The 21,114-nt window shown below is 39.5% G+C and overlaps 1 protein-coding gene across 3 annotated transcripts in view; it reads right to left on the bottom strand.

Annotated features, from left to right (window-relative positions):
• BCL2L14 (BCL2 like 14) overlaps window positions 1-17,064 on the bottom strand; it is a 40,999-nt gene extending 23,935 nt beyond the window's left edge. Inside the window, exons 1-2 of one of the 3 annotated variants that reach the window (XM_001501285.5) lie at window positions 16,956-17,064; window positions 15,509-15,567 (exon numbers count right to left, since the gene is read on the bottom strand). In XM_001501285.5, the coding sequence (XP_001501335.2) occupies window positions 15,509-15,537 (29 nt within the window). In that variant the 5' untranslated portion in view covers window positions 15,538-15,567; window positions 16,956-17,064. The remainder of the gene's footprint in view (window positions 1-15,508; window positions 15,568-16,955) is intronic. The other 2 variants (XM_070269913.1, XM_005610947.4) reach the window with 2 other exon arrangements.
• Between the last annotated feature and the right edge of the window lie 4,050 nt (window positions 17,065-21,114).

The following is a 21,114-nucleotide window of genomic DNA, read 5'->3' as shown; positions in this document are numbered from 1 at the left end:
CTTATTTCATCTCAATGATGAAACTTGAAATGGGATCAGAGATGAAATGAAGCAACGAAAGAATCTGGTTCAAATGAAACATTTGAAAAAAGAAGCAGAGGAGAAGCACCATTTGTCACGAAGTGTGCCTGTGAAGGGGTTCAGAGTGTGCTACCCCAAAACATGCCGCTTTGGCATAGGGCATATTTTGAGCTGAAGGCAATTAAGAAAAGGCATCCGCGGGAAAAACGCTCTGCATTCTGCCTCTTACCAGGAAGGGAAGGAGGATTCTTCATCACTGGAGACAACTCTAGACTCTTATCAGCCTGGAGCTGCTACCAGAGGAATCTACACAACAAACCTCACTAAAACAACCGGAACCTTCCGTTACTTTCCCCTCATATGTTTACCTTCCCACAGTTTGCTACCCACCCCTCCCCCCCAGCTTTATTGCAGTATAATTCACAAATAAAATTGTAATATATTTAAAGTGTACAGCATGCTGATTTTGATATACACATACATTATGAGAGGATTTCCACCATTGAGTTCCACCATCATTTCACGTATTTCCTCCCCCTGACCCCCCCTTTTTTGGTTAGAACACTTAGGTTCTACTCTCTTGGCAAATTTTGATTAAACAATACAGTATTATGAACTATAGTCACCATGCTATGCGTTAGATCTTTAGACTTTATTCATCTTATAACTAAAAGCTCATACCCTTTTACCAGCCTCTTCTTGCTTCCCCCACCCCCCAGCCCTTGGCAACCACCATTATAATCTCTGTTTCTATGAGTTTGACTTTTTAAATTTTTAAATTATTTTTTAGATTCCACATGTAAGTGATACCATGCATTGTCTTTCTCTGTTTGGCTTATTTCAGTTAGCAAAATGCCCTCCAAGTTCATCCATGTTGTCGCAAATGGCAAGATTTCCTTTTTTTTCAGGCTGAAAATATTCTATTTTATGTATGGATGTGATAAAGGCTTTCTTATTTGGATGCCTTTCATTTCTTCTACTTGCCTAATTGCACTGCCTAGGACGTCCAGTGTTATGTTGGATAAAAGTGGTGAGAGTGGGCATCCTTGTCTTGTTCTTGATCTTTCAGCTTTTTACTGTTGAGTACGATGTTAGCTGTGGGCTTGTCATGTATGCTGAGGTACATTCCTTCTATACCCTGTATATATATATATATACGCACACACACACACATATATATGCGTATGTATACATATATGCATATGTATATATACAGTTATGTGGTACAGAATGACGGGAATACATTTTGAGGAATGCATAGTTAGGTGATTTCATTGTTATATGAACATCATAGAGTGTACTTACACAAACCTACATGGTATACGCTACTACACACCTAGGCTATATGGTACTAGTCTTATGGGACCACCATCATATATGTGGTCTGTGGTTGATCAAAATGTTGTTATGGGGCATATAACTGTATGTCACATTTTCTTTATGCATTCATCTGTTGATAGACACAAGTGGTTTCTACATCTTGGCTATTGTGAATAATGCTGCAATGAACATGGGAGTACAGATATCTCTTTGAGATAGTGATTTTGTTTCCTTTGGATATATATACACAGAAGTGGGATTACTGGATCTCATGTTAGTTGGATTTTTAGTTTCTTGAGGAACCTTCATACTGGTTTCCGTAGTGGCTGTACCAGTTTACATTGCCAGCAACAGTGTGCCAATGTTCCCTTTGCTCCACATCCTCATCATCATTTGTTATCTCTTGTCATTTTGATATAAACATCCTAATAGACAGGTGAGGTGATATCTCATTGTGGTTTTGATTTGCATTTCCCTGATGATTAGTGATGATGAGCACCTTTTCATGTACCTGTTGGCCATTTGTATGTCTTCTTTGGAAGAATGTCTATTCAGGTCCTTTGCCCATTTTTTAATTGGGTTATTTGTTTTTTCACTATTGAGTTGTATGAGTTCCTTGCATATTTCGAACATTAAACCATTATTGGATATGTGGTTTGCAAATATTTTCTCCCATTCCATAGATAGCCTTTTCATTTTGTTGATGATTTCCTTTGCTATGCAGAAGCTTTTTAGTTTGCTACAGTCCCACTTGTTTATTTTTGTTTTTGTTGCATTTGCTTTTGGTCTTAAATCCAAAAAATCATTGCCAAGACCAATGTCAAGGATCTTACGCCCTGTGTTTTCTTCTAAGAGTTTTGTGGTTTCAGGTTTTACATTTAAGTCTTTAATCTACTTTGAGTTGAGTTTTGTGTGTGGTATAAGGTAGGGATCAAGTTTCATTCTTTTGCACGTGGATGTCCTGTTTCCTAGCACCATTTATTGAAGAGACTATCCTTTCTGCATTCTATATTCTTGGCTTCTTTCTGAAAGTTAATTGACCATATATGCATGAGTTTAATTTTGGGCTCTCTATTCTGTTCTTTTTTTTTTTTTTTTTGAGGAAGATTAGCCCTGAGCTAACTACTGCCAATCCTCCTCTTTTTGCTGAGGAAGACTGGCCCTGAGCTAACATCCATGCCCATCTTCCTCTACTTTATATGTGGGATGCCTACCACAGCATGGTGTGCCAAGCAGTGCCATGTCCACACCCGGGCTCCAAACCAGCCAATCCCGGGCCGCCAAAGTGGAACGTGCACACTTAACTGCTGTGCCACCGGGCCGGCACCTCTATTCTGTTCTGTTGATCTATGTGTTTGTTTTTATGCCAATACCATATTGTTATGATTACAATATTTTATTATAGCTTCGTAGTATAGTTTGAATTCAGAAAGTGTGATACCTCCAGCTTTGTTCTTGCTCAAGATCGTTTTGGCCATTTGGGGTCTTTTTTGGATCCATACAAACTTTAGGATTGTTTTTCCTACTTCTGTGAAAAATGCCATTGGAATTTTGATAGAGATTGCATTGCATCTCATGGCTTTGGGTAGTATGGACATTTCAACAATATTAATTCTTCTAATCCATGAACATGGAATATCTTTCCATTTATTTTTGTCTTCTTCAATTTCTTTCATCGGTGTTTTATAGTTTTCAGTACAGAGATCTCCTTGTTTAAATTTATTCCTAGGTATTTTATTCTTTTTGATGTTATTGTGAAAGGGATTGTTTCCTTGATTTCTCCTTCCAATACATTTTTGTTAATGCACAGAAATACAACTGACTTTTATATATTGATTTTGTATCCTGCAACTTTGCTGAATTTGTTTATTAGGTCTAACAGTTTTTTGGTGGCATCTTTAAGGTTTTCTACACATGTCATCTGCAAACAAACAATTTTACTTCTTCCTTTCTTATTTGTATACCTTTTATTTCTTTTTCTTGCCTAATTGCTCTGGCTAGGACTTCCAGTGTTATGTTAGATAAAAGTGGCAAGAGTGAGTATCTTTGTTCCTGATCTTTCAGCTTTTTGCTATTCAGTATGATGTTAGCTGTGGGCTTGTCATATATATGGCTTTTATCATATTGAGATACATTCCTTCTGTACCCAATTTGTTGAGAGTTTTTATCATAAAAGGGTGCTAAATTTTGCTAAATTCTTCAGATGCGTTTATTGAGATGATCATATGATTTTCATCCTTTATTTTGTTACTGTGGCATATCACATTGATTGATTTGTATATATTGAAACATCCTTGCATTCCAGGGTTAAATTTCACCTGATCATGGTCTATGATCTTTTTAATGTACTGCTTAATTCAGTTTGCTAATGTTTTGTTGAGGATTTTTACATCTATGTTCATCAGGGATATTGACCTATGATTTTATTTACTTGTAGGTTACTTGTCTGGCTTTGGTGTCTGGGTAATGCTGGCCTTGTAAAATGTATTTGAAAGTGTTCCCTCTTCTTGAATTATTTTGGCAGAGTTTGAGAAGGATTGGTATTAATTCTTATTTAAATGTTTGGTAGAATTAATCATTAAAGCCATCTAATCCTGGACTTTTATTTGTTGGGAGGTTTCTGAGTACTGATTAAGTCTCTTTACTGGCAATTAGTCTACTCAGATTTTCTATTTCTTCATGATTTGGTGTTGGTAAGTTGTATGTTTCTAGGAATTTATCCATTTCTTCTAGGTTATCTAATTTGTTGGCATATAATTATTCATAGTAGTTTCTTATGATTCTTAGTATTTCTATATCTTCAGTTGTATTGTCGTCTTTTTCATTTATGATTTTATTTATTTGAGTCTTCTTTTTTCTTAGTTAGTCTAACTAAAAGTTTGTCACTTTTGTTTATCTTTTAAAAAAACCAGCTCTTAGTCCCTATGATCTTTTAAAAATCATCTTTCTAGTCTCTATTTCATTTATTTCTGCTCTGATCTTTGTTATTTCCTTCCTTCTACTAAATTTGGGCTTATTTTATTCTTCTTCTTCTAGTTCCTTGAGGTGTAAAGTTAGGTTGTTAATTTTAGGTCTTTCTTATTTCTTTTTTTTTCCAAGTTTTTTCTTTTTATTTATTTATTTATTTATTTGAGGAAGATTAGCCCTGAGCTGACATCTGCTGCCAATCCTCCTCTTTTTGCTGAGGAAGACTGGCCCTGAGCTAACGTCCATGCCCATCTTCCTCTACCTTATATGTGGGATGCCTGCCACAGCATGGCTTGACAAGTGGTGTGTATGTCTGCACCCGGGCTCCAAACCAGTGAACCCCAGGCTGCCAAAGCAGAACATGTGAACTTAACTGCTGTGCCACTGGGCTGGCCTCCTTTCTTCTTTCTTTTAGTTTTTTAATTTAATTTTTGTTGCATTAATGATAGGTTACAATCTTGTGAAATTTCAGTTGTACATTATTGTTTGTCAGTCGTGTTGTAAGTGCACCCTTTGTGCCCACCCTCCACCCCACCTTTTCCTTGGTAGTCACTAATCTGTTCTCTGTCTGCATTTTTAAATTTTTCGTATGAGTGAAGTCATACAGAGATTGTCCTTCTCTATCTGGCTTATTTCACTTAACATAATTCGCTCAAGTTTCATCCATGTTGTTGCAAATGGGACGATTTTGTTCTTTTTTACTGCTGAGTAGTATTCCGTTGTGTATATGTACCACATCTTCTTTATCCAGTCATCTGTTGATGGGCACTTAGGTTGCTTCCACATCTTGGCTATTGTAAATCATGCTTCAGTGAACATTGGGGTGCATGGGACTTTTGGAATTGCTGACTTCAAGCTCTTTGGATAGATACCCAATAGTGGGATAGCTAGATCGTATGGTAGTTCTATTTTTAATTTTTTGAGGAATCTCCATACTGTTTTCTGTAGTGGCTGCACCAGTTTGCATTCCCACCAGCAGTGTATGAGGGTTCCTTTTTCTCCACAACCTCTCCAACATTTGTTACTATTTGGTTCAGTTATTTTTGTTGTTCTAATGGGTGTAAGGCGATATCTTAGTGTAGTTTTGATTTGCATTTCCCTGATGATCAGTGATCATGAACATCTTTTCATGTGACTATTGGCCATCCATATATCTTCTTTGGAGAAATGTCTGTTCGTGTCTCCTGCCCATTTTTTGATAGGGTTTTTTGATTTTTTGTTGTTGAGTTGTGTGAGTTCTTTATATATTATGGATATTAAACCTTTGTTGGATGTATGACTTGCAAATATTTTTTCCCAGTTAGTGGGTTATTTTTTGTTTCAATCCTGTTTTCATTTGCCTTGAAGAAGCTCTTTAGTCTGATGAAGTCCCATTTGTTTATTCTTTCTATTGTTTCCCTTCTCTGAGAAGGCATGGTGTCTGAAAAGATCCTTTTAATACTGATGTCAAAGAGTGTACTGCCTACATTTTCTTCTAGAAGCCTTATGGTTTCAGGTCTCACCTTTAGGTCTTTGATCCATTTTGAGTTTATTTTGGTGAATGGTGAAAAAGAATGGTCAATTTTCATTCTTTTGCATGTGGCTTTCCAGTTTTCCCAGCACCATTTATGGAAAAGACTTTCTTTTCTCCATTGTATGCCCTCAGCTCCTTTGTCGAAGATTAGCTGTCCACAGATGTGTGGTTTTATTTCTGGGCTTTCAATTCTGTTCCATTGATCTGTGCACCTGTTTTTGTACCAGTACCATGCTGTTTTGATTACTGTAGCTTTGTAGTATGTTTTGAAGTCAGGGATTGTGATGCCTCCAGCTTTGTTCTTTTTTCTCAGGATTGCTTTAGCAATTCGGGGTCTTTTGTTGCCCCATATGAATTTTAGGATTCTTTGTTCTATTTCTGTAAAGAATGTCATTGGGATTCTAATTGGGATGGCACTGAATCTGTAGATTGCTTTAGGTAGAATGGACATTTTAACTTGTTTATTCTTCCAATCCATGTACATGGAATGTCCTTCCATCTCTTTATGTCATCATTCATTTCTTTCAGAAAAGCCTTATAATTTTCATTGTATAGGTCTTTCACTTCCTTAGTTAAATTCACCCCAAGATATTTTATTCTTTTTGTTGTGATTGTGAATGGTATTGTGTTCTTGAGTTCTTTTTCTGTTAGTTCATTATTAGAGTATAGAAATGCTACTGATTTATGCAAACTTTGCTGTATACCCTGCAACTTTGCTGTAGTTGTTGATTACTTCTAAAAGTTTTCCAATGGATTCTTTGGGGTTTTCTATATATAAGATCATGTTGTCTGCAAATGGCGAGAGTTTCACTTCTGCCCTCCCTATTTGGATTCTTTTTATTCCTTTCTCTTGCCTAATTGCTCTGGCAAAAACTTCCAGTACTATGTTAAATAAGAGTGGTGATAGAGGGCATCCTTGTCTCGTTCCTGTTTTCAGGGGTATGGTGCTCAGTTTTTGCCCATTGAGTATGATGTTGACTGTGGGTTTGTCATATATGGCCTTTATTATGTTGAGATAGTTCCCTTCTATCCCCATTTTGTTCAGAGTTTTTATCATAAATGGCTGTTGGATCTTGTCAAATGCTTTCTCTGCATCTATTGAGATCATCATGTGGTTTTTATTCCTCAGTTTGTTGATGTGGTGTATCACGTTGATTGATTTGTGGATGTTGAACCATCCCTGTGTCCCTGGGATGAATCCCTCTTGATCATGATGTATGATCCTTTTGATGAATTGCTGAATTATGGTTACCAAAGTTTTGTTGAGACCTTTTGCATCTATGTTCATCAGCGATATTGGCCTGTAGTTCTCCTTTTTCATCCTGTCTTTGTCAGGCTTTGGTATCAGCATGATGTTGCCCTTGTAGAATGTGTTAGGATCCTTTCTTATTTCTTAATGTAGGTATTTATCACTACAAATTTCCCTCTAAGAATTGCTTTTGCTGCATCCCATAAGTTTTGGTATGTTGTCTTTCCATTTTCATTTATCTCATGATATTTTTTGATTTCCCTTTTGATTTCTTCTTTTAAGCTTCTGCTTTAAAGTTAAAAGTTAAAAGTCTTTAACTTTTGAAAATTGACTGCTATTCTTTTTTGTTTAATTAAAAAAATTTTTTTCTTCTTCTTCTCCCCAAAGCTCCCCAGTACATAGTTGTATATTCTAGTTGTAGGTCCTTCTGGTTGTGCTATGTGGGACAACACCTCAGCATGCCTTGATGAGCAGTGCTAAGTCCACACCCAGGATCCAAACTGGTAAAACCCTGGGCTGCTGAAGCAGAGCACACAAGCTTAACCACTTCGCCTTGGGGCTGGCCCAACTTTTGAAAATTTAATTACAATGTATCTTGGTGTGGATCTCTTTGGATTCAACTTATTTGGAACTATATGGACTTCCTGGTTCTGGATGCCTATTTCTTAACCCAGGTTAGGGAAGTTTTTAGTCATTATTTCTTTGAATAAGCTTTTTACCCCTTTCTCTCTCTCTTTCCTTCTAGGACCCCTATAATGCATATATTGGTCTGCTTGATGTGACCATTTACACAAAAGCATCATATGTTCTCTGGCTGGGCCAGTTCTAGAAACTCCATGGGACTTATATTCCATGATTCCCTTAAGCTATTTTCACTCTTTTTCATTTGTTTTTCTTTTGTTTCTGTGATTGGATGAATTCCACTGCCCTGTCTTTGAGTTCATCATCTTCTCTTCTACTTGATATAGTTTGATGTTGAACCTCTCTTGCATTTCAGTTCAGTTACTGTTTTCTTCAGCTCTATGATTTGCGTTTGGTACTTTTTAATACTTTTGATCTCTTTCTTGAAATTCTCACTTTGTTCATGCATTGCTCTCCTGACCTCTGTGAGCACTTTTATGACCATTATTTTGAACTCTTCATGAGGTAAATTACTGATCCCCATTTCATTAAGATCAATTTCTGGAGATTTATCTTCTTTTGTTTGGAACATATTCCTTTGTTTCTTCATTTTCCTTGACTCCGTGTGTTGGTTTCTGTGAACTAGAAAAAGCCACCACCTCTTGTAGTCTTGACAGACTGGTTTTATGTAGGAGATGGACCTTATCAATCAGCCTGAACTGAGCTCCTGGTTGCCTCTTAAAGCTTTGTGACTTTCCAAGCTTTTGTCTTTGTTCTTAGTCGTTCCCAGTAGTTGTTAGTTGTGCCAAGACCTGTCAGCGTCCCAAAGGGGAGGATTGCAGTCAACACCTAGAGGCAGACTGATTAGCTGGGCCTTCAGGCAGCTTGGAAAGTATGCAGTCAAACCGCTTATAGGGAGAAACTGGGAGGTGGATGTTTTTGTCTGCTCCCCCTGGCTAAGTTCATGTGTATAGCTCATAACGGATGCTCCTGTGCTCATTTAACGCTGCTTCTTTGCTTGCAGTAGTCCTGTGGGACTCATTAACACAAGCTCTGTTGGCTATCATAGCGAGCCATCTGTCTTTCAGGTGCAAGCCTAAAATTTGGGGTGCTATATATGAGGACAGGTTCCTTCCAGGGAGATACTGGCAACTTGGTTTTACTGTTGGAGTGAGCAGGAGGGAGAAGACAGGGCAAGTGCCCACTGGCTCTTTCAGATTCTGGTAAGGATCACAGTTAGCATCTAGATGTATGCTAATTAGAAGCCCAACCCTCAGGCAGCAGCTTGTAAAGTAAGTAGTCTGATCGCTTCCTGAGAAAGATTGGGAGATGGGCATTTTTGCCTGCTCTTTCTGCTCTGAACCCTGGGGTGATAGTCATGGGTAGTGCTCATGTGCTCATTAATAACTGCTTCTTTGTTTCCTATAGTTGTGTAAATGTATTATTCTTTTGTTAAGATGCTACATAAGCCCCAGTTCTAACCACCAGTTTGCATTACTCATCACCAAGTTTCTCCTACATTTATGTGAGCTGTATGTTTTAATAAACTTCTGCTTGTTTTTCTCTTGTTAAGCTGTCTAATTTGCCAGCCAGAGAATCTAGGAGGGTCAAGGAAAAAGTTTTTTTCTTCCCCTACACCTGTAAGGTAATGCTGTAACTTGTGGTTAGGGTGTTTTGGTGAACACAAAATAATAGAAGGAACTGAAGTGATGGTGTTGGAGGTTGCTACAATTGGCCCAGCTAGAGAGAAGACAGATGTTGCTTTTGGTACAGAGATCACACTGGCACAGAGGCAGAATATAATTGTGATAGAGGGTTTAAATTACCTTGACTTCCTTTAAACACTCCTGATAAACAAACAGAATCTCTAACTTGATGCTAATGGCATGTCTTAAGTAAAAGGAAGCAATGGTGATAAATGTTTTCTACACTTGAATCTGACACTAGGCAAAGAGGAACTGGTTAGTTTACTAGAAGCAATGGAAACTTTGGGAGAAAGAATTAATGTTCACCTTAATGTAGAATTTATAATCATTAAGATAGAATTCTGGGGCTCAATGGGCATTATCTTTTAGAGTAAAGATAGGCATGCTTTCACGGCCAGAGACATGACATGGCCAGAGGCTCCAAAGAGGCATAATAATAATAGCTAACATTTTACTGAGATTTTACCAATTGTCAACTCAGTTATGTAGTAGATACTTATTGTTATGCCCATCTTACAGATGAGGACATTGAGGCACAGGGGAGTTGAGTAAAATTGCCTAAGGTAACACAACCACAGGTGGCAAAACTGGGATTTGAGGAAGCCCAAGCAATCAATCTTCAGAGTTCAGGAACCTAACCAGTAAACCTGACCATCGTCCTAATACTGTACAGATCGATCCCTGATTATTGATACTCTTCATCGTTTTGATTTTCTTGACTAACTTTTACTGCAGTTTGACCTTGCTGTAGGGAAAAACTGGAAGCTTATGAAACGGGCAAGAGAGATTGCTGGATATGCTTTCAATGGGATACTGGAAACTTTGGGGATTATTTGATTTTATAGACAGGCGCACCTTTGTTGACTTTTGATTGGGCTATTTTACAAATCTGTAGAGACAGAAGTTGGCTTATAGGAAAGTGATAGTAATGCAAATAATTCCCTCCATTTAAATGCAAATTTTCTCTCGTGGAATGCAATAGCTTCGGATATTGACCGGTTTTTCCAGTTTTGCCTCTATTTATAAATTCATTTCAGCATTTCTTATTTAACTATAAATGTACAGTAGTTTGAGTTCTCCTTCGAACTGGTTGTAACATTTTACTGGTTCCACCATTAATTAATGAGTTAAATAAAATGTTTGACACATATTCTTTTATATTATGTGAGAGTTGGCAAAGATTTCTCCTTGACCAAACTCTAGCCAGGCTCTCCTGAGCCCTTTCTTGACTAGGCTTCACCTTGTCCTATAAAGACTTGAACAGGCGCTGGCCCAGTGGCAGAGTGGTTAAGTTTGTGCACTCCTCTTGGGCGGCCCAGGGTTCAGTGGTTCGGATCTTGGGTGTGGAGCTATGCATCACTTATCAAGCCACACTGTGGCAGCGTCTCACATGGAAAGACTAGAGGGACTTACAACTAGGATATACAATTATGTACTGGGGCTTTGGGGAGAAAAAAAAAAGGAGGGGGATTGATGATGAATATTAGCTCAGGGCCAATGTTAAAAAAAAAAGACTTGCACAAAACACTAACATAATTTCTAATTACATATGGCCACATCTCTAGGATGACCCTAGTCCCTCTTAAAGTGTCTGCTTGAGAAAACGCAAGGCTGCCAAAACAATTTACTATTTGTTCGAGCCAATGCCTGAATGTAGAGTCCCTGTCTCCTGGTCTCTGTGGGAGGGTAGGAGCCTGACAAACCCATATGGTTTCACATGGACCAATCTCCCCTTACAGCTTTTGGTAATATATTACTCCACTGACTCTACTGAACTCCTGCTCACCCCCTCCCTAATCCCTCATTCTCCCTTTTTATTTATTTTATTTAATTAATTCTTTTTTATTAAGATTATGATAGATTACAGTCTTGTGAGATTTCAGTTGTACATTATTGTTAGTCATATTGTGGGTACACCGCTTCACCCTTTGTGCCCTCCCCCCACCCCCCCTTTTCCCTGGTAACCACTGATCAGTTCTCCTTGTCTATATGTTAACTTCCACCTATGAGTGGAGTCATATAGAGTTCGTCTTTCTCTGTCTGGCTTATTTTGTTTAACATCATACCCTCAAGGTCCATCTATGTTGATACGAATGGAACAATTTTGTCCTTTTTTATGGCTGAGTAGTATTCCATTGTGTATATATACCATATCTTCTTTATCCAATCATCAGTTTCTGGGCATTTAGGTTGGTTCCACGTCTTGGCTATTGTAAATAATACTGTGATGAACATAGGGGTGCATGGGACTCTTGGGATTGCTGATTTCAGGTTGTTAGGATAGGTACCCAGTAGTGGGATGGCTGGGTCATAGGGTATTTCTATTTTTAATTTTTTGAGGAATCTCCATACTGTTTTCCATAGTGGCTGCACTAGTTTGCATTCCCACCAACAGTGTATGAGGGCTCCTTTTTCTCTACAACCTCTCCAACATTTGTCACTCATGGTTTTGGATATTTTTGCCAATCTAACGGGTGTAAGGTGATATCTTAGTGTAGTTTTGATTTACATTTCCCTGATGATTAGTGATGATGAACATCTTTTCATGTGTCTATTGGCCATACTTATATCTTCTTTGGAGAAATGTCTGTTCATGTCCTCTGCCCATTTTTTGATTGGGTTGTTTGTTTTTTTGTTGTTAAGCTGTGTGAGTTCTTTGTATATTATGGAGATTAACCCTTTGTCGGATAAGTAGCTTGTAAATATTTTTCCCAATTAGTGGGCTGTTTTTTTGTTTCAATCGCCCTCATTCTCCCTTTAAAAGGCCAGGTCACTCTTGTACAAATCCAAGTTCAGTTCAGTTAGTGATAGACTCTTTTCTCTATTTCAACACTATATGACTGATTAAAATATGTCCTTACCACTTTAACTAGGGTCTGGCTCTGTTTATCTTTCACAGTCATGATTTTACCTTTAAAAAAAATTCTCTCCTAACATTGGTTAAATTACTTAAATTCTCTGCCCCTCATGTCCCCTTCAGGCTCTTCTTTGATGTCTGCTTAATTGTTGAGAGGCAGGTGGAGAGAGAACTCAGGTTCTGTTATTGATTGCGTTTTAATTAATGGCTCAGTCATTGACACATTTGCAGAGCATACAAGGATAATACAGCGTAGTAGTTAAAGGCTCAGGCTCCACAGGCGGTTTGGAGTTGAATCCTGATTCTGCCTCTTACGGGATGAGGGGTAGGAGAGAGGGATCTGGAGAAGGAAGGAAAGGGAAGATGCTGATTTTGAGGAAGTTCTTGGATGAGCTCTCACTTTAAAAGCACATATACAAAAGACGTCCAAGGGAGGTTCTAAAGACAAAATTGTTCTGTCACTTGTTAAAACACTAAGTCAGGCCATTTTCAGGGCTATTGCAATAGGTATAGGGACTAGAGCAGTGGGGTTCTGCAGTAGGCCAGAGAGACCTGGCTTAGCTCTGAATTCAACAAGGAAAAGTGGGAATTCATAGCCAAGGATCAGGGTGGGAGTCAGTGGATGGAGGAAGCACTAGCGGTAAGGGGGATTCTGGCTAAACCAACTTCATAGGATTCTTGCTGAAGGCAGGCCAGGGGGACTGCACGTTACTTAGGGGATGGTTGGGGATGAAGAATTTGGTCAGCTCTCAAGGATGATCAGATATTAAGGGTGGGAGATTCTGCCTAAACTGACTTAGCAGGATTTTTGCTCAAACCGGGCTCTTGGAGAACACGCCCAAGGACAGGGCCTAGTTGGGATCAGAGGAGCCTGATTAAAGTTTGGTCAAGGAGAGAGTCTTCGTCAGTGGCTGTGACAAAAAGCAGATACGAAAGGGTGGAATAGGCCTGGAGTAAGTGTCTGACTGAGCCGAGGTTCTTGAAAATGTTAATAACAAAAGAAGGAATTTTTCAGATGCACTTACAACAACAGAAGGCAGAAAGAAAAGAGAGCCACTCTGACTCAGTTTGACTTCTCTACCAAGGAAAACAGTCTCAGGTGGAAACGACTTAGAGAAGCTGAAGCCTCAGATAAAGAGTAGATGGCAGGCGTGCGTTTAGCAGCTTTAAGCAAACCTCAGGTCCAGTTCAGGGAGAGCCAGGCCGCCGTGGAGTGGTGCCTGATGACTGGAGATGACTTGCACAGTTTTCAGGGAGTTGGCAGGTCTCAAAAGACCTCACACTGGTGCTCATTCCCTGCAAAATCCTACAGCAGATTATTAAGTGGATGATTTACGTACTGTTAGAATGAAGAACTCCACGTGTTCCCTGAGAGTCGGCCAGGTCAAGCTAATCCATCTCCCACAGATCAGGGCTGTCTTTCTTTGATGAAGTGCACCTTCACTCCAATAGGGTTGTTGGTAAAGATCTCATGAGAGGCATGTGAATGAGTTGGAGAATTGCAACGTAGATGATACTGTCGTTGCAAAACGTTTTGGATGGTTTCTCATTTATCCTTGAAGTGTGTGCTGATGGGATGAATGAAGGGCTTGACCTCTCTGGATTGTTTAGTCTTCCGTCTCCTTTCTTCCCCAGGTGTGTGAGCTTGGACAAATTGCTCAACTTCTCTGGCCCTCAATCTTAGGTAAAAAATCCCTCAATCTCTAGCTGTCTATGACAACATGAGTAATTGATTCAAATATGCCTGGAAGGATATAATTTACTTTTGAGTTCTGTCCTTGATTCTGTTTGATATTTTTTGTGATTGACTTAAATAATGGCAAGTTTATAGCTGATGCAAAGAGGTAGGAGAATGTATGGATAAGAGTTCAGGATCCAGAGTCAGACAACCCTGGATATGAAGCTTGGGTCTGTCCCTCCCTGATGGGATCTAAGCAAGTTTCGTAACTTGACTAGCTTTGATTTCCTATTCTCTTAAGTGCAAATAATAATAATAGTAATAATTGACTTTGTGTAAAGACTTAACTATATAAGATGCTACATGAAAAACGTTATCAGGGTGCCTTGCACAAAGTTAAGGCTCCAATAACTGTTAGCGGTTATTGTTCTATTATTGCTAAGCTGGGAGATATAACATCAGATCGCATTATGTTTCAAAATTATTGTAGGGTGAAACTCTGAGCTGAAACCTAGAATGTAGTAGGGCTCAACGAAAAGCCCACCATTTAGGATTATCTAATCAACTGCATGTGAACAGAATGGGACTGACCTGGCTTAAGAGTGGCTCATGTCAAAAGTGTTTCAGGTGACCGCCAACTCAATTTGAATCCTCAGTGTGGTGTGGCTTCCAAGAAAGCCGATATTGTCTTGGGCTGAGTTAATGGGAATGCAAAAGAAGCCATAGTGCCACTGTGCCCTTGTCCTGCTGAGGCGGGACATGCCTACAGAGCTATATTCAGTTCTGCCCTTGGGTTTTCTTACTGAAGAAGTGAAGCAGCAAGCGAGACTGCCTGAGTTCAAATTCCAGCTCTGCCGTTGGACTAGCTCTGTGAACTTGGGCATGTTATTTACTCTCTGTGTTTTTAATGCCTCTGCTTTCTCATCTGTAGAATGGGAATAATAGAACTTGCACCTGTCTCATAGGGCTGTTATAAGAATTCCATGGGATGTAAATGTAAATACATAGAGTGCGTCCAAAGACGTCTGGCTCATAGTAAATTGCTAAAGAAATGTCGTTGCTGCTGATGGTGCTGGTGGTACCATCATCACCATTCTAAGGAGGACATTGTCAGTGTCCCAACAGGACGTGATCAGAATGGTGATGCGTGCTGTATCAGTACAACAGGCAGAATACTGAATGAATTATCCTCCTCATAGCACCTGCCCCATCCCTGCTCCAAACACACAGACACCATTTCCTTGATATGGGCAGGGCTTCACCCTTTTGGACTCTTTCCTAATTTGGAATACTCAAACTTATACCCTTTGTGGTCTCTATCACTAGATTTTAGAGATCATCTAGTTCAAGGCCCTCACTTTAAATATGCTCAAGGTCAAACAGGAAGCTAAAAACCAAGGTCCATAAGCCCATGTCCTATACTCTTTCTACTTACCACCTGCCTCCTTCCCCACATCTTTCAAACTGACTCAAATCCCACCTCTTCTTAGAAGCCTTTCCACATCTACCAAGTTGACTTGGGCTACTCTTGCCCCATAGCTACATGATAGCAAGTTTTGAACATTTATTATAGTACTTATCAGTCTTCTTTGTGTTGGAGTCCATTGTCCATGCCTCCGTCTTCACCTTTTGTGCCTGAAGAGCAAGGAGATAATTTATTCACTTTAGGATCCCACTTAGCACGTGCACAGTGCTTTGCATACATTTGGCCACCATGAAATGATCGTTTGCTTGGTTATTAAAGCTGTGTAATGTAGATTATTTATCCTAGAAGAGAGAAGACTTAGGGGAATGCAACCTGCTCTCAGGGAGAGGAAGGATCAGATTTGACTACTTAGCTCTAGAGAGCAGGATGAGAACCAGGGGCTAGAAGTCACCAGGGGGCAGCTCTGCTCTGGCTGTGGGGAGGGAATTCTTCACAATGACAGTCCTTTAATAAGGACACGGGTGCCTCATGAGTGAGGTTCCATCTGTAAACGTATTCAAGCAGAGGCTTGATGACCACTGTAGGATACATCCTTGAGATTTCCTGTTTGCTAGCTGCGTTTCATATCACCAAGATCTTGGTGTCACTTTGGGGTCCACATGTAGTTGCAGACACAGCAGATGCACGGGATGCCTGGTGTGCTAACAGGTTGAGACGGGGCCCAGCAGTGCCCAGGTAGACCTGGCTCTCTGTCAGGCTCATTCTTGGCTCTCACTAGTTCAGTGTGGAGAAGAGACTGTGCCTCCACCAAAAGCCAGCTCCTTTCCCCACTTCCTGTCTTTCTTGCAGTATCGCTTCCCTCCCCATTTCCCACCCTGCTCGTTGCTGTCCTGTGCACCCACAAGACCAGCTTCATGCTGAACTTGACAACAGCGAGAAGTCCTGAGTGTCTCCCAGCTGTATCCTGAAACCTCTCAGCTTAGCTTCAGGATATAGCATCATTCAAACCTTATCTCGCACTTCCATGTAATGGCCCCAAATCCACCTCTTCTATTCACTCAGCCCTGGAGCTGCAGTTTTTGTACTTTTTCTGGCCACTCTATTTCATTTTTAAATTCTGAGTTTAGCTATTCCTTTTCTGTTTGGATCCCAGATATACTTTTATAAGCTCCTGGTTGAAACCTTTCTGTTTTCACAGCCTCCTCACCAACAGGTAGGTACCCACTCCTCTAGTGTTGCTCTCAGGACCCTGTTTTCCCTTTTTTTGAGGTTTCTTTCCAAGACTCCTCCTCAGCCTCTGCATGCCAAGGCATTGACTGTGACCTCCTATTGACACTCGTGCCCCCAGGCCTACCTAGTTTTCTTTACAACACAGTTTTGCTTTCCCCTCTTGTCCCTGAGCACCTCTGTCATCTGGCTTACTCCTAAGGTTCTTGCTCAGAGAGCTCAGGTCAGTGGAATGTCTACCATTCACCAGCCTGACAAATTTACAGCCTCCAAAGCACCTTCCTTTACAACATTAAATTCTAGGCAACACCAAGAGTAAGAGTGGATTCTATTTCTAAGTTCATTTATAAGGGACGTGTATAGAACTCACATTTTTCCCTTGAAATAAGATTTTTCATGGTGGTTAGTTTTCCAGTTCAGTCCAGGAGGGCCCATTTAACTTGTAGGATTGAGCTGAAGCACTAGAACTGTAAAATCTTTAGGAGAATAATAGTCATAGAGAGTACAATCACGGTGTGGAACAATGTTGCCACGGGAAAATATTTTCAGAATTCCATCTTGGAATCCTGTGTTTCCTTTAACTCTCTGCAGTTAGACTGAGCATGTCTCCCACCTCCACATTAAAGAAAAAAAAACTGCTTCAATTTATTGAGGGATTACTATGAACCAGGCAGTATAAACTCATTACGTGAGTGTTATTGTTTCATCCTCACATCAACACTGGGATGGAGCAATGTAGGTACTGCTATTATTCACCTTTTACAGACGAGGAAATAGAGGCCAAAATAACTGATCTCAGTGACCTTGGACAGGGATTCAGATAAAATAAAGTCTGGTGAGTGCTAGGAAAGAAACAGGAATTCTAGAAGATTGAAGGGGTGAGAAGAGAATCAGAGATGGGGCAGCAGATGGAATAAAGATTGGGTCAGGGCTGGGGAAGGTGGAGACAAGTGGCAGTGGGATGGTTTAGGGGTCGCTTGACTCGGTATGGGAAGTTTTTAGACATCATATCTTCTCTTCCCTTGTGACCCGTCTTTGGCAAAAGGGCTCTCAGATCCTGTGGAATGATCCATGAAACAATGGAGAGTAGCCACAGTCTGCTTATGAGGAGGAAGAAGAGTGGTAGCAGGTGTTTTTAATCCTGGAGGTGATCAAGGATGGTGTGGTTGAGTCCATCACAGCCCCAGCTCTTCATTGCTCCCTGTGTACGCGCCTGTAACTTTGCAGTGCCCTTCCATCATGAGTAGTGTGATCTGCCTTGTCCCTTGATTCCAGGCTCAGTCATGTGACTTGCATCAGTCATCATGATGAAGCTCCGGATTGAGAGAGGTTTGTCCATTAGAGCTTGCTTTCTTGTGCGCCTCTTCTGTAGCCATGAGAACACATCCAGGCCTGCCTGCTGAGGATGAGTGATACATGGAGCGGAGTCAAGTTGCCCAGTTGATCTAGAGGAACCCAGCCTAGGTCAGCTGAACCCCCCCCCACCCGCCCCCTGCACATGAGTGAAGCCAGCCAAGATCACAAGAGCCACCTGGTCTCTATCAGCTGAACTTTGTAGATTTATGGAAAAAAGTTTATTTTTGTGTGCCCTGAGTTTTTAAAAAAATTAACTTTTTAATTTGGAGATAATTATAGATTCACATGCACTTGAAAGAAATAATAAAGATCCCATGTACCATTTATCCAGTTTTTCTCAATGGTAACATCATGCAGAAGTATAATACAGTATTACAACCAGGATATTCACATCGATACAGTCAGGATACAGAATATTTTCATCACCATAAGGATCTTTCATGTTAACCTTTAGAGCTAGAACTCCTTCCCTCTTGTTCCCACTCCCTCTATAACCCCTGGCTTATAACGACTAATCTGTCTTCTATTTCTATCATTTTGTCATTTCAAGAGTGTTATATAAATGAAATCATACAGTATGTAAGCTTTCAGGGTTGGTTTTTTTCACTCAGCATAATTCTCTGGAGATTCATCTAGGTAATTGTGCCTATCAATACAGATGGTTCCTTTTTATTGCTGACTAGTATTCCAAGGTATGGCTGTAGTTACAGCTTGTTTTACCATTCACCTATTGAAGGACATCTGGATTATTTCCAGTTTTGGGCTATTATGAACAAAGCTGCTACAAACATTTGTATATAGATTTTTGTGCAAATGTTTAAGTTGTCATGTCTCTAAGATAAATGCCCATGAGCTCACTTGCTGGGTTGTATGGCAGTTACATATTTAGTTTTTTAAGAAACGACCAAATACTACCATTTTACATTCCCACCCGCAATATATGAGTGATCCTGTTTCTCTGAATCCTTGTCAGAATTTGGTGTCGTTACTGTTTATTTTAGCCAATCTGGTAGGTGTGTAGTGATTTCTCACAGTGGTTTTAATTTGCATTCCACTAATGGCTAATGATGTTGAACAGCTTTGCATATGCTTATTTGTCATCTGTATATCTTCTTTGGTGAAATGTCTCTTCAGGTGCTTTGTCTATGTTCTAACAGGATTGTTCGCTTTTTTACTTTTGAATGTTGAGAGTCTTTTATATGTTCTAGACACTAGTCCTTTGTCAGATATGTGGTTGGCAAATATTTTTCTCTCATTCTGTAGCTTGTCTTTTCATTCTCTTAACACAGTCTTCCACAGAGCAAAAGTTTTAAATTTTGAGGAAGTCCAATTTACAAATTTTTCTTTTTATAGATTGTGCTTTTGGTGTCTTTGCCAGGCTCTAGAGCCTGAATTTTTTCTCTTATGTTTTTTCCTAAATGTTTTATGGTTTACATTTTACACTGGAGTCCGTGATCCATTTTGAATTAATTTTTGTATAACGTGTGAGACTGAGGTCGAGGTTTATTTTCTGGTCATAGACGGGCAATTGCTCCAGCAACATTTGTGAAAAATGCTATCTTTCCTCTATTGAATTGCTTTTGCACTTTGTCAAAAATTAGATGCGTGGGCCGGCCTGGTGGCATAGTGGTTAAGTTCATGCGCTCTGCTTCCATGCCCTGGGGTTCACAGGTTCGGATCCTGGGCAAGGACCTAGCACCCCTGGTCAAGCCACATGGGGGTGGCATCTCATATAAAATAGAAGAAGATTGGCACAGATGTTAGCTCTGAGACAATCTTTCTCTATCTCACACACACACACAAAATTAGATGGGCATAGTTGTGTGTATCTAATTTTGGGTTCTCTATTCTGTTCCATTGATCTATATATCTTTCCCTCCACCAATACCATATAGTCTTGATTAACATAGACTAATTCCTTACACTTTTTTCCTTCTTTTTTTTTTTTTTTAAAGATTGGCACCCAGGCTAACAACTGTTGCCAATCTTTTTTTTCTGCTTTATTTCCCAAACCCCCGCCCCCCTACATAGTTGTCTATCTTAGTTGCAGGTCCTTCCAGTTGTGGGATGTGGGACGCTGCCTCAACGTGGCCTGACGAGCGGTGCCATGTCCGCGCCCAGGATCTGAACCCTGGGCAGCTGCAGCAGAGCACGCGAACTTAACCACTCGGCCACGGAGCTGGCCCCTCCTTCTCTTTTTTTTAAAATTGTTTTTAGCTATTCTAGTTCCTCTGCCTTTTCATCTACATTTTAGAATAACTTTGTCCATATCTATAAAAAATCTTCCTGGGATTTTGATAGGAATTTTGTTAAATCTGTATCTTTTGGGAAGATTGACATCTATGTTGAATCTTTATCTATGTTCTATATTTCTATACTTCACCTATGTTTATATATCTATATTTCATCTATTATATTTATGTTGAATCTTCTAGTCCATGAACACACAATGTCTCCCCATTTATTTAGATCTTTTAAAATTCCTTTCATCAGCATTGTGCAGTGTTCAGCACAAAAGTTCTATGCATGTTTTGTTAGATTGACATGTAAGTGTTCCATTCTTTCTTGAGTGATTGTAAATGATATTATATTTTTAATATTGATGTCCACATGTTTATTGCTATACAGAAATACAGTTGGTTTTTGTATCATTATCTTATATTCTGCAACTTTGCTGAACTTACTTATTAGCACTAGTAGTTTTTTTTTGTAGACTCCTGGGGATTTTCTTTGTATAGACAAATTATATCTTCCTTTTCATTTATTTATTTATTTTTTTGCCTTATTGCACTAGCTAACTCTTCTGGAACTATGGTGAATAAGAGTGGTGAGAGTAAATATCCTTGCCTTATTCCTGATCTTAGGGGGAAAGCTTTCAGTCCTTCACCGTTAAGTATAATGTTGCTATAGGTTTTTTGAAGATGCTCTTTACCAAATTGAGGAATTTCCCATTTATTCATATTTTTCTGAGGATTTTTATCATGAATAAATGTTGAATTTTGTCCAATACCTTTTCGGTATCAATTGCTATGATCATGTGATTTTTTGTAGCCTGTTAATATGGTTTGATTACACTGATTGAGTTTTGAATATTGAAACAGCCTTGCATCCCTGGAATAAACCCTACTTGGTCATAGTGTATAATTATTTTTAAGTATTGCTCAATTCTATTT

Source organism: Equus caballus, chromosome 6, assembly GCF_041296265.1.
Source record: "Equus caballus isolate H_3958 breed thoroughbred chromosome 6, TB-T2T, whole genome shotgun sequence".
Lineage (NCBI taxonomy): Eukaryota > Metazoa > Chordata > Mammalia > Perissodactyla > Equidae > Equus > Equus caballus.
This window is presented reverse-complemented; position numbering and strand designations above follow the sequence as displayed.